At 39.1% G+C, this 13,891-nt stretch overlaps 1 protein-coding gene across 11 annotated transcripts in view; it reads left to right on the top strand.

Annotated features, from left to right (window-relative positions):
* Window positions 1-13,891, top strand: part of LOC126750933 (tyrosine-protein phosphatase 99A) — a 519,418-nt gene that overhangs the window by 405,345 nt on the left and 100,182 nt on the right. For 3 of the 11 annotated variants that reach the window (XM_050460772.1, XM_050460771.1, XM_050460770.1), the window contains exon 2: window positions 12,531-13,501. The exons of the other annotated variants lie outside the window; for them this stretch is intronic. In XM_050460772.1, the coding sequence (XP_050316729.1) occupies window positions 12,874-13,501 (628 nt within the window). In that variant the 5' untranslated portion in view covers window positions 12,531-12,873. The remainder of the gene's footprint in view (window positions 1-12,530; window positions 13,502-13,891) is intronic. 11 annotated transcript variants of the gene reach the window in all.

Below are 13,891 nucleotides of genomic sequence, written 5' to 3'. Positions count from 1 at the left end.
CTAGCAATTGGCAGACGGCTGGTCAGGCGATGTGCCCTGTTGTTGCTGTTGTTGATAAAAGTTCTTACGCTCCTGCTGTCTGCCTACCTAAACGCGCTGCCCTGCCCCGGCGCTGTCGCCTAACAGTCGCTGCCGCTGCACGAAATTTTCAGTGGGTTTTTGTGTACCTTTGAAGAAATCAATAAAAAGAACTGTCAACTCCGGGCACGAAAAGTACCAGTTTGGCACCAGTAATACTGCAGTCCGGAACAAAAAACACACACAATGTTATAAAAGAGTCGCCAATAATTAAAGTTCGCATACAGCTTGCTCTAACGCATGCAGCTGCCGCATGCCGCGTGTTGCACGTGCTCTGTTGTCATCTCTCTCTATCTCTTGCAATGCGTGCTCTCATACAGAGTTTAGAGTTGAATTCGCTCTGCAAGCGAAGTCATTGGAAGCAGCAATTGTCTACTTTTTGCTATTGTTGTTGTTGCTTGGTGTTGGTTTATGTTTACAAAATGTTTCATGCAATTATTTTTGCTTGATCATTAACTTGAGAATGCGTTTGCCGCTACTTCTTCGCATTGTTGTCAGAGTCTGCTTAGTATCTTTTACTACTTCAACTTATTTTTCTGTTGCTTTCAGCTCTTCTTAGTGACATACTAGTCTTCTTATGTTCTTTGCTGCTTTCTTTCTTGTTTATCTTTACCATTCAAGCGTTTTCTGATTGGCATATAATATATAAAAATACATACATATATACCGTATACATACATATGTACTGACATATATATGCATATGTATGTATATACATACATATCTATAAATAACTGCCATTCTTTGTTGTTTTTATCACAATAATTTTTTGGTCCGTATCGAGGAAAATCGCTTATTGACATTAATCGCCAAAGTCCACACAGCCATACATACACATAACTGACAGTTGAGGTTAGGCGAGACTTTGATAAAAAGCAAAATCTCATACAAAGTGGAGTATGTCAATTAGTTGACATCAATTAAGTGTCGGCGACCGACAGTAAAAGCAAAAAAGCTGCAAATGTGATATTTAAAGAGATTATTAATAAAGTTCGAAAGCAAAAAAATAATTGAAAAAACATTTGTGTGCGAAATTATAGCTCATATAACAGCTGCATTGAACAATGGCAACCCAAGCAGAAAAAAAACAACAAATGATAAAGCAAGATTCGCACAGTTAAATTTAGTCAGCTTGCAAAGGGCAAACGCCTTAATTTCTGACATTTCACTTTGCACGCGCGCTCTTGCGCTCTTGCGCTCACACTTGCTCGCGCTCTCACGTTCTTTGCCACAGCACAACTGTCAAATTGTGCGCTCGCTGTCAAATTCGGTATCCTTGTTGTTGAGTCCTTTTTGCTTTTGCACATCACAGCCTACACAGCGACAAAAACAGACACACAGCTGCACTCACACGCAGTTTACTTCCACGTTCGACCGCATTTTCCGCATTGCGATACTGGCGATAGGCATGCAAATCTGATGGCAATGCACTGCAGCAGCAACTAATGCATATACACACATACACATGGACGCTAGTGTATGTGTGAGCACGAGTTTATGTGCGCACAATAGCTCCTCATGGGTTGCATGACCTTTGACATATTTTCAGCCTCTGGCGACCTTTCCAACAGACACAAGACCAACGTGAATTGTTGGCGAAAAGTCTCGCTATTTGTGTGCCCCAAAGTTTTGGAGAGCTTACCATGAAGTTCATTAAAAACTCAAAAAGTTTTGTAAGACAAAAACTACAAATTTCGGCTTTCCAATTGGAACGAGGCACAGCAGCAATATTGTGTTCCTGCTTATGAAGTTGGTCTAATGTGAAGAAATATCTCAAAGTGTTTGAAGAATAAGGCTCTCAGTTTTAACATATAGACAAAATTGAGTTTCTTAAACAGTATAAGAAAATTTACTCGAAAAAACTTGAGACAAGTTGAGGTCTTGATTTAAGTTTTAAAATTCAGTTCTTATTGGGGAACTACGTACGTAGAGTAGTAGTAGGAAGCAGTTAAAGCAGCCTCAAACGAAATCACTAGATCTCTACAGTTAGCATATAATCATAAGCTAGTAAGCAATCACGAATTTTGAAACAGTTCGATGCAAGTTTCTGCTGTCAAAGTAAACATCTTGGTGAGAAGTCTTCATAGTACAAAATAGTAAATTATGTATTTCAAGCAGACAGCAGACTTAATTACCCAAAATTGTCATGACTTAATGAACCTACTTACCAAAGCAATTTCTAACTGTGTTGGTATTTTCGCCGTTACCACTAGACTTACACTCAAAAGCGGATATATGTATTACGAAGTTTGTAATACCCAATAGGAAACATGAGAGACCCTATAAAACATATATCTAAATGATCAGCTTGACGAGTTGAGTCGATTCCGCTATGTCCGTCTGCCGGTATATGCATGAACTAGTCCCTCAGTTTTTGAGATATCGATCTGCCTTTCCCCCCAGAGCAGCTACTCATTTGTCAGAAACGGCTATTGTGTAATATTTTAATATAAAAAAAAAACAGTTAAGTAGTGCCAATTAACTTTTATTCATCATTTTCTTTGACGCTATAACCGAGGGTTGGTCTGGGCCGAGAGCACGAAAGAATAGTTTCGTTCTCCTTCCATAGGATGGAGTGTAATTTTTCTTCGGCGAAGAAGGGATATGTTTCTCAATTGCCTTGACTTAATCGAACTTATAGCTGTCAAGAGTGACGTAGCTCCCAAGATGAAATCTTGTATGTGGCCGCCAAATACTTTGTCTTACCCTCATTCACCACAAGACCAACCGCTTTTGCTTCTTTTTCTACGTTTGAAAAGGCTGCTGACGGCCGTTTTGTTAAGGCCTACGATTTCAGTAACATCTGCGTATCTCAGTCTCCTTTCTTTATTGGCGTATACACCGCTTACCGGTTATAGCCGAGTTTACAACAGCACGCCAGTCGTTCCTCTTTTTCACTAACTGGCGATTTCAAGTGTAGCCAGCGCCTTCTCCAACTGGTATTTCCAACGAAGTAGAGGTCTTCTTCAACTTTCCTCGGCGTGTCTGCGTCAAATACTCTCAAAACTGGAGTGTTTTTATCGATTCGGTCGGCATGACCTAGCCAGTGTAGCCGCTGTCTTTTAATTTGCTGAACTATGTCAATGTCGTCAATATCTCGTACATCTCATCGTTCCATCGACTGCGGTAATCGGCATTGCCAATGCGCAAAGGACCATAAATCTTCCGCAGAACCTTTCTTTCGAAAACTCGTAACGCCGATTCATAAGATGTTGTCATCGTCCATGCCTCTGCACCATATATCAGGACAGGGATGATGAGTGACTTGTAGAGTTTGGTCTTTGTTCGTCGAGAGAGCACTTTACTTCTCAATTGCATACTCAGTCTGAAGTCTGTTAGCAAGAGTTATTCTGCGTTGGATTTCGAGGCTGACATTGTTGTTGGTGTTAATGCTGGTTGCGAAATTATCTACAACTTCAAAGTTATGACAGTCAACAATGGCGAGGGAGTCTAGTCGTGAGTCGCAATGACAGGATATATTTTGACTTGCCCTCGTTCCTTACCAGAGCCATTTGCTTCGCTTCCTTATCCATTTTGGAGAAAGTAGAACTAACGGCGCGGGTGTTGAGACCATTGATATCAATATCTTCGTCGTAAGACAGCAGCTGTACACTCTAATAGAAGAGTGTAACTGCTCTATTCAGATCTGCAGCTGGAATTATTTTATCCAGAGGTAAATTGAAGAAATCTCACTAGACGAAGTCGCTTTGTCTGCCCTGGTCTGCAACCTCGTTTGGTTTCGAGCAGCTCGAAGAAGTCCTTCGCGATCCTGACGAAGCTTTTGGTATTGCTCAGCGTCAGTTTACACAGCCTTCTTAGTTTTGCGGGGATACCAAATTCAGACATCGCGGCATAAAGCCAGCTCCTTTTCGTGCTGTCAACACCAGCTTTAAAATCGACGAAGAAACGTTGAATGTCGATTCTCTCATCACGGGTTTTATTCCAAGATTTGGCGCATGATGAATATCTGGTCACTCAAAGTGCAAACACAATGGCTACGACAGACTGCAGCGGCACGACAGTGAACTGAAAACGTCGTTGTTCATCTTACTACATGTACATTTTGAGAAGCAACAACAACACAATGGCCGGCATGTACACAAAACAACGCAGTTGTCCATTTTGCATGTACACAATTTCGCCATACTAATACCTTCCACTTCAATGAAATTTTAATATTTTGTTCAAAGTGAAATTTCTTATCACGTAAATAGGTCAATATTTTTTTTAAATTATCAATTGTTATTACAAATGATATTAGAGCTATAATATAGCTATTTTATGCTTTTATTTGTAAAATAAATTCAAGTTTGAGCTGTGAATAATTTTACAATACCTCCTCTCTCTATCTTCCATTCTACTGTCAACTCACGTCACTGGCAAAAATAGGAGGATAAATGCAGTTTAGTCGTGCAGCTGTCAAAAAACACTGCCCATAAGAAGTATTTTAATATTTCAAGTTTGCAGTCTGTCGTCATTGTGTAAATGAGTTTATGAAAAAACAAAGATTTTCAATATCTCAGTAAATTCCGTAGTTGGTTAAAAATTAGACCAAATATTCCGGTTTCAAATAAAATATTTATAAACAATGGATGCATTGTATATAAACATATACATGTATGTATACAAACAGAAAGTACAAAGCTAATCGAGTGCATGAACTTAAAACGTCAGTTTTTTGATGTTTTTGCTTCATATGTGTAATACATAAACAAATTTAAGAACAACAAAAACTACTGTTAAACAAAACTAAATGCTTATAAATATTTTCCACCAACTTTCGTAAACAAATGCAAGACAAGAAAGCGTGAAGTCAGAGTATGTGCGAATGTAGAAAGCGAACAAAGCGAAGTAAATAAAATTTGTATTTTAAAGCGAAGCGCAAAGAAAGCAAATAATCAAAAGCGAATGGCGAAAGCAATGAAGAAATTATGTCAATATTCAAAAACAATAAAGAAGTTCAAAACAATCAGCGGATGGAAAAAATGCCCAAAAACCAACAACAACCGCGGCGAGCTTTGGACAACAAAAATAATTATAATGCAAGAGACTATTTTCTATTTTTGAAATAACAATTCTCAATGAGCCGTTACGAATATACTAACATATGTATATGTATATATGTAATTATATTTGTATATCTATATTTTAAATACATACGCACATAGCCAATCAGAAAGCTCAATATGTGCACTAATTGCTGACAAGTCTTATAGACGCAAAACAAACTTAATTTGCAGTTAACTTCAAAGAACGCCATTGCAGTCAACTTCTATGCCAGCAATTTGCATAAAAAGACAAATTTCATTTTTAACAAAACTAATTGAATTTCGTTTAAATTCGCATTGCAATTTCCATTTAAAGCCGGCTCAGCTCATAAGCTTATTCAATTATTGCCGTTGTTTTTCCATGGCAAACAATTGAATTTCATTTTTCATTAAAATAATTCAAACCATAAACATTGCGCTCGTTCTTTTAATGCAATTTCCATAAACGGCAAAACAGCAAGTCACTTTGTTATTATTAATTAATATAATAGCATAAATGCGGGCAACAACAAAACAAATGGCATTTTCAAACATTAAAACTAAAATCAACATGTCAAGTCGACTAATTTCATTTTGTTGCCGCTTAAATTTAATTTAGGCAATTTGATTTTTATCAATCGACTGACAGTTTTGGCCTGCCATTCATGCCCCAATCACCGCCCAATTGTGGTGGCGCTTCCTTTGTTGTGGGGTACTTCGCGCAAATTCTGTCACATGACAAGTAATTATCAATCGTTGAGCTGATAAACATTGCTGCAGGGGTAAAGTGTGGCTAATTTAAATTTATTTTAATAAACTGAAATGGTTTTTCCATATTGTGGCAAGTTTGATGACAAATCAAATTTGAACTCAATTAAATTAACCAAGTTGAATTGCAGATCATTCAACGACGTCCAATTCTTTTTGGCAAAACTTTTTTTGGCAAAGAAACTTATTATGAAATCGAAATTCCATATTCATTTTTTCTAATCTCTATCTTCCTTCATCTTTCAACTCAATAATACTTATTCGTCAGTTCTCTGTTATCATTCGTTTGTTTCTAGTTAGACCACAAATCAATATAATGTTCATTTAATCGAGATTAAGACATAAGACTCTCTGATTGAGACGCTGCTCTCCGCTCTTCGCCTGAAAGAGCACAAATATTATATTTAGCAATAATTCATAGATAGTCGATTGTCTGTTGAAATATACCTCCGCGATTTCGTCTATGAGGTTAGCTTATGTTGGAGTTAGGTTAAATGGTCACCCCTAAAAAGGAGATCTTACTTGGGTGGTCCATAATGATACTTAGAATTCTTATAAAAATTTGTCTTAAAGACCCTTATAGCGCCATAGACAAAGCTCTTTGAACCGATCACAAATTTGTTGACACGGCTAATGCCTTCTGGTTCTCTGCAGGTAAGAGTACCGAGCTGTCTCAGTCTCAGTCTCGCAAGGGCTACACTGTTGAGGAGAAAGCTACTGGATTTTCCATCTCATCTTCTTCCATACAACTTTTCTAATTTGCATCCGAATAGATTCTTATTATTATTGGACAATGTACAGTTAGAACTCTTACCATTGCTGCAAAAGGAACTTTGTTTATCCCTTACATTCTACTCTAGGTCAGAAAGATCTGACAGTCGCATAGGAGCTGGTCATAGACCAACGTATGCGAAGCGCACGTGAGGTCCATAGGTACAGTGCTAGAGCTCAAGTTGACAACGGAGATCCGACGCATTCCAACTCCGAAGAAAGCTAGGTACGGGTATCATGCTTGTGCATCGGATATCCTGTTTCCAGCGATTCCGCTGTGATCATGCACCGAAACGAGTGTATTGATAAGGAGGCATGATGCTATCACATTTCCAGTGAGGGCAAACTCTCTTTGACTAACTTCGAGCGCATAAATAGCTAGCTCATTGCTAATATCGCCGTTCTGCAGTCGTGGTGTATGCTCACCTTCCTGAAGGAAACTCACTCCAAAGCAGTAAATCTACTGCTACCTTAAAAGCTACCACTTCTGCCTAAAAAACACTTCAGTAGTCCAGTAGTCTAAAGCTCCTTCTTACAAAAGACTCGCCCTCCAACTTTCCCTCGTAGTTTCCACCAATTCGTGAAAAAGCTCACTGCGCCTCTACTCCAGCGACTACTGCTAGTCTATAAACCCCTCTGAGGAAGCTCCTAAATAAACTCTTTGCACCCAATCTTTTCCAAAGGTTACGACATTTTGGTTGTTAAAACTGAAAATGAAAAGCGGTTTACACAAAAGACAGATCTTAAATTCCAAGGCAAGATATCTTTCTTGTAAACAAATACTTATATTAAAGTGGCTTACCATAGACTCGTACAATGTTTCCAAGAAAGAGCTCATTTCGTCCTTAACTTGACATAATCTACTTCTTCTTTTATTGCTCCTCAACAATTTGCTGACCTTTTAAGACTACATATTTTCTTTCCACAGATTACTGGGCTCTTTTCAGTACCTTTTATCGCTTTACTTTGTTTTAATAGAGTCCTATAAATCAATTCAAGAAATCCGATGAAAATTATTTACAGCCAAGGATCGTGATTCCAGTATAATTGGTCTATCAATAAGTCTAATGTGAAAATCTGAGTAAACTCACTTTAGCTACTTCATACGACGAGATCAATGCCTTGGAAGTAGACGGCAAATACTACTCCATAACGGAGTCGAACACGTACACATTTGGCCAACAAAAAAGGATTATGCAGACTCCTGTGCTATGGCACAGTTACCAACATTAAAATCTGATCTCTTGACTTGAAGTAACACACAGAGCAAAGCATGAAAACATGTAACTTTAGTGGTAAATTACCAAGTTCACCTCCAAAAGATCGTTGAATTAGGTTAGGTTAGGTCTGGTTGGCCAATAAGCCACGCAAAGACCAGTTTTGGTTCTTTGCGATACCAGAAGGAGTTCACTTGCTAAGTCCAAGAAGAGTAGTCATCGTTTAGAATGCCTGCGCTTGACGCGAATTGTAACAGAGTCTGCGACCTACTCCAGTGCATCATACTGTGGAGACCCCAGATGCTTACAACGTAGTTTTGCCAATGCGGAACAAGTGCACAAGAGATGCTTCATTCTTTCCCTGGCGCCCTGCTCTAGGCATTTCTTGCAGTCTTCTCGAACTGTCAACCCCATTCTGCGGGCGTATGCCGCCACCAGATTGTGACCAGTTAGTTTTCCGATCATGTTCCTATAGTCTTTTCTATCGAGTACCAAATAGGATCGTTGAATTAAGTCGACGGTTTCACTGGATACTTTTAACCATTGTGCACATAAACAATGGTTCAGATATAATTTTTATTTAATGTTTGATTGTATTTTTTTTGCGCAATAATTTGCACAATTACTCTGAATGTCAAGCGAATTCGTTTACTTTGACAGCTGGTTTGACGGCTATCCCTCTAGGAAACACCATACCTCAAAGTACACCATATTTTGTATGAGCCGTAAATACAGTTGTATGTACATAAATAATGAATTTTAATTATATACTTAGTACATATTGTCTATAAACTTTAAACTGCCTATTAACAGTCATAATGAATGTCAATTTTGTTTGTCTGTAAATCAATTGTTTTTGACAGCTATCTGTCATTGCAAACTGGCGATTTCAAGTTAGCTCTCAAGTTAATGAAGCCCTCAAGGTATATTTGTATCAATGATTACAGCAAATCTAATACCATTCAATCAATTTTAAATGCTCATTTAAATAGTTTTTTTTTTTTTTAACGAGCAATTTTGAACCCACGCAACGCGTAATAAAGAAACCTTTTATTGTTTAGCGCGTGATTTACGTTCCACGGAGAATTGAAACAAATTAAAAACAGGTTTGACTTACATAAGCTCATTTGACGAGCATTTCATATGCAAAGAAGACACTTGCGGTTGCGCTTATTATAGAGCGTGTAAAGAGCAACTAGTTTGTAATGAAAATAAATACAACAAATGCAAAAAATAATGCTACAAACAAGCTTTCGTAACTGGTTTGCTTTAGCGTTAATCACAACAATGTGCGATGCGTCAGGTAATGATCACAATTCTAGCGAAAAGCGAAGCGAAAGTGTTTCATTGCTTGCTTCTTACTAAGCTGCTTCAACTTTTTTACTTACTATGTTATGTTAATTTACATAATGTTTGGAACATAATTACATAGTTCTAGGAAAATAATTGCGTAGCACTAAACATCATTAGTGTAACATACAATTACAATTTTTTGTTCTATGAATATATACACACTTCCGGATTTGAGTCGCATTTTTCGCCATTCGCCATTTATTTTGTGGAATTAAAATTCGACTCATGTCCCATCAGTTACGCTGTTGTTAAGCTACTGTGTAACTAATTCTTCTTCATATCCGCATTAAATGAAGAAGGCCGGCAAATCACCTGTGTTCTTATGTATAGACAGACATATATACTTTTATATGTTATATATTATTTGGCGCGAAAAAGCAATTAAAGCTATAAATTTATACTTATGAAGGCAGTATTTGTAAGGTGTGTCGAACAATTTGTTAAAAGTTTCGAGCAAAATATTTATTTCTGAGTTTCTTATTTCTTAGTAATATTTTTTTTCTATGAAGAATGCTGGAAGCTTCTAAGAGTTCGCTAGATTTTGATATAAAATCCGCTATAAATTAATGTTTAAATAAAATAGACAAAAAAGATTCAAATGCCAACCGAAAAGCCTTTAATGAAAATATATGAAATTTTAGGTTATATTATTATATTATATTATTGAAGAACAATAATTCAGTATATTAGAGCATACCAAGAGTAGCAATTGCGAAAAATAATATCCTGCTTCCGCTAAACTCCGTCTTTGCGTGACAACTTCTTCTTTATTGGCGTAGACTTACGCGCTTATAGACGAGTTTACAAAAGCGCGCCAGTCGAACTTCCCTTTCGCTGTTTGGCGCCAATTGGAGATTTTAAGTGAAGCCAGGTCCACCTGGTCCTTCCAGCGGAGTGCTTCCCTCCGCGGGCACTGCGTCGAATGCTCTGAAAGCAGGAGCGTTTTCATACATTCGAATGACAAGACCTAGCAGGCGTAGCCGCTGTGTCTTACTTCGTTGAACTGACTTCTAGAATTTCGCCTTTAATAGTCGAGAGAGGACTTTATTTCTCAATTGTCTACTCAGTCTGAAGTAGCACCTATTGGCAAGAGTTACTTTACTTTGGATTTCGAGGCTGACATTGTTTTTGCTGTTAATATTGGTTCCAAGATAGATGAAATTATCTACACCTACGAAGTTACGACCGTCAACAGTGACGTAGGAGCCAAGTCGAGAGTGCAACGACTGTTTGTTGATGACAGGAGATATTTCGTTTTGTCCTCGTTCACTAGCAGACCCATTTGCTTCGATTCTTTGTCCAAACTGGAGAAAGCAGAACTAACGGCGCGGTTGTTATGATCAATGGTATCGATGTCATCGCCGTACGACAGCAGTTGTACACACTTGTAGAAGGTTGTGTCTTCTCTGTTCAGATCTGCTGAGCGAATTATTTACTCCAGGAGCAGATTGAAGAAGTCGCACGATAGTGAAACGCCTTGTCTGAAACCTCGTTTGGTATCGAACGGCTCGGAGAGGTCATTTCCGATCCTCACGGAGATTTCGGTTTTGCTCAACGTTAGTTTACATAGCCGTTTTGCGGTGATACCAAATTCAGACATCGCGGCATAAAGGCAGCTCTTTTTCGTGCTGTCAAAAACAGCTTTGAAATCGACGAAGAGTAGTGTGCATCGATCTTCCTTTCACGGGTATTTTCCTAAATTTGGCGCATGGTGAATATTTAGTCAGTTTTTGATTTTCTAGGTCTGAAGGCACACGAATAAGGTCCAGTCAGTTTATTGACGATGCTTGATGCTCACACAATACGCTTGAAGAACTTTACATACGATGTTGTGGAAGCTTATTCCCCAGTATTTGGCGCAGATTGTGGTGTCTCTTTTTTTGGCGATTGGGCAGAGCTCTTTTAAATTCCAATCGTTGGGCATGCTTTCGGCCGACCATATTGACCAAAGATGCTTATTCATGCTCCTTATCAGTTCTTCGCCGCAGTATTTGATTAGCTTTGCCGGCTCCGCAGCTTTGGTATTCTTCGGACGGTAATTGCATGAGACATTATATATCGATGATCAGAATTAAAGTTTTGATATCGAGACATTTAATTTACTACACGAAAGCATTGAGTCTCTTACATATAAAAACGGTTTAGTAAGAACGTGTTAATAACTTCATGCTCATTAATAATATGTTGTGGTCTAGTGTTAACCGGACACTATATTTGTAATTAAAAATTAAAAATATGAGCTTGAATATTGACATACATACAATTTTGCTGCAATGATTTCAAGTTGGGCGAAAATATTCGAAAAGAGGTATGAGCATAAATAATAAAACAGCAAGCCAAAAATAGCAGTATAATGCGCGGGCACACGACTTTCGAAACACATCTGCTACACACATGGCCCGTTCTACTTCTTTATAATAATTTTATCTTCGGAAGCGTCATGCCACTTTTTGCAGCGGATGCATACGTTCTTTAGCTGAGCGTAGCTTTCTACCTAACCACAAAGAAAAATATATTAAAAATGCGTATGAGACCCCATGTGCAAATATCTGCGATCCTGGCTGCCATTGAACCCAAACGAACTTTAAAAGCTAAATAAAAACTTTGTGAAATATTATAACAAAAGAGAAAAGTTGCTAAATAAAACTAACTAATAAACTGCCGCGGAAGGCGACAGCAACAAAAGCGCCAACAAAAGCACGCATATAAGAAGTGAAGAAATATAAAAATGATTATACATACATACATATACCGCAATAAAAAGCAGAAATTATCAAAGCGACTGGAACTGTAGTGAATTTAACCGCAGCGAAACGCTCGTAAAAAGGGCAATTAGCCAAGTGAGTCACGCGCGCTGCCGACAAAACACCAATCAGACGAACTAGCAGCGCGCGCATCGCGGCGCACAATCGCGCTGTGGCAAGTGTGCGGTCGCGCTCGCCTTAATGAGCAAGCAGCATAAGCGCAGATAACTGAAACGTATTAATGTATATTTTTATGTGCACAAGCAGGCGCAGTTAGCTTTCGCGCTGATGGCGGTTACGCATCACACTCGCCAAAGCGCCGCGCCGCGTCGCCGCGCACGTGAACGCGCAACAAGAAAAACGTATTACAAAGCGCATGCAGCGCGCAGTGACAAAGTGTCGCGAATGCGCGGTGGTTTTGTATATTTTTTTTTATTTTACTTCTTCTCTTTCTTCTTCCGCTGACACTGATGCACTATAAAATAACAAACGCTTCCGTTCGGCGTTCCGTGTTTGCTTTATCGTTTTTTAAAAATTGTGCATAATTTAGTTTGTGTTTATCAACATTACAGTTGCAAGCAGAAAGCCGGCAGTAAATGTTTACATATATACATATGTATATGTAATTACATAAAAACACAGTAAAATATAGCAAATAATTCCTAGAAATCAAACTCAAGTGAAGTTCAAGTGCAAAATGATACGCTACTAAAAACGCAACGAATTCAACGAGTGCTTACAACGAGCAGCGTGCGCATTCGAACCTTAAACACGCCAGCACGATCACTCACACCCACACTATAGCAACCGTCACAACCTGCAACGAAAGCACAAACTCAAGCGCCCACCCAACAAACGACACATTAGACGCACACCAAACCGCCAGCCATTCAGCCAGCAATTAAGCATTTCAACATGCCACGCCCACGTTATGCTGCGCGCCTACGCCTACTACTCAATTCGCTGCTCTTTGCCGCCATTATCGCCGAACATCGCGGCGCCAACGCTGCAGGCATCGCCATCGACCCAGAACTGTCGTCACCATCACCATTCACCATCGCACCCACAGCTGCGCTACCAACGGCAGCACCGACACCAGCACCAACAACACCCAATTCAGTGCCAAATTCCAGCATTGCTGACAGCAAACTAGCCTATGAGGACGGCAGCACAACGACCATCAGCAATATTTTGGATGTGAATGCTTATGCGGTGAATGGCGTCGGCTTGGACGCCAAAAATGTGCTCGCCGCTGTCGCCGACGATAATAGCGAAACCGTTGAGACTGATTATCGACTTCCAGCTGCTGCGCCCACCTCGCCCGCTTCCGTGGAGCAGCAGGATCAACCGCTTGTGCCACCCACTACGCTGTCTTTTGCCAATATTGCGCCCGCCAGCGGTTTGGATAGCGATTTATATAGCGGTGCTGGCGGTGGTGGTGGTGGCAGCATTACCGGCTTCGAGTTTAGCGATGAGGATGCCAAGACGGCCACTACGTCAGGTGATGCAACACCGCCATATGCGGCTGTGGATGATAAATACGGTAAATATGCAAATTCACATGCAAAGCGCAACAATTTATCAATAAAGCTTTAATTTTTTATATGGACAGGAATGTAACTAGTTACCTAGATATATATAAAATTACTTACTGACTATATATGTACATATAAAGTGGTTGTGTGCTATAACCACGCAGTACTTACAATATTTTGGAATTTTAAGCATTGAAATATTGTTCGTAAACCTCGTAATGATGCTCATGGGGTGCAGAAAGTAGCGGAAGAAAAGATGTCACTATAAACTTTTATAGATTTTAAGGTCCCCAGAAATGATGCTGTAAAAAATAGTTTGGAAAAATGTTTTATATTGGGGAGTAAGTTGGTAAACTATAAAAGATATTTACCAAAAATCATTTATGGTCACTTCAAGC

This window comes from Bactrocera neohumeralis, chromosome 2 (genome assembly GCF_024586455.1).
Source record: "Bactrocera neohumeralis isolate Rockhampton chromosome 2, APGP_CSIRO_Bneo_wtdbg2-racon-allhic-juicebox.fasta_v2, whole genome shotgun sequence".
NCBI lineage: Eukaryota > Metazoa > Arthropoda > Insecta > Diptera > Tephritidae > Bactrocera > Bactrocera neohumeralis.
This window is presented reverse-complemented; position numbering and strand designations above follow the sequence as displayed.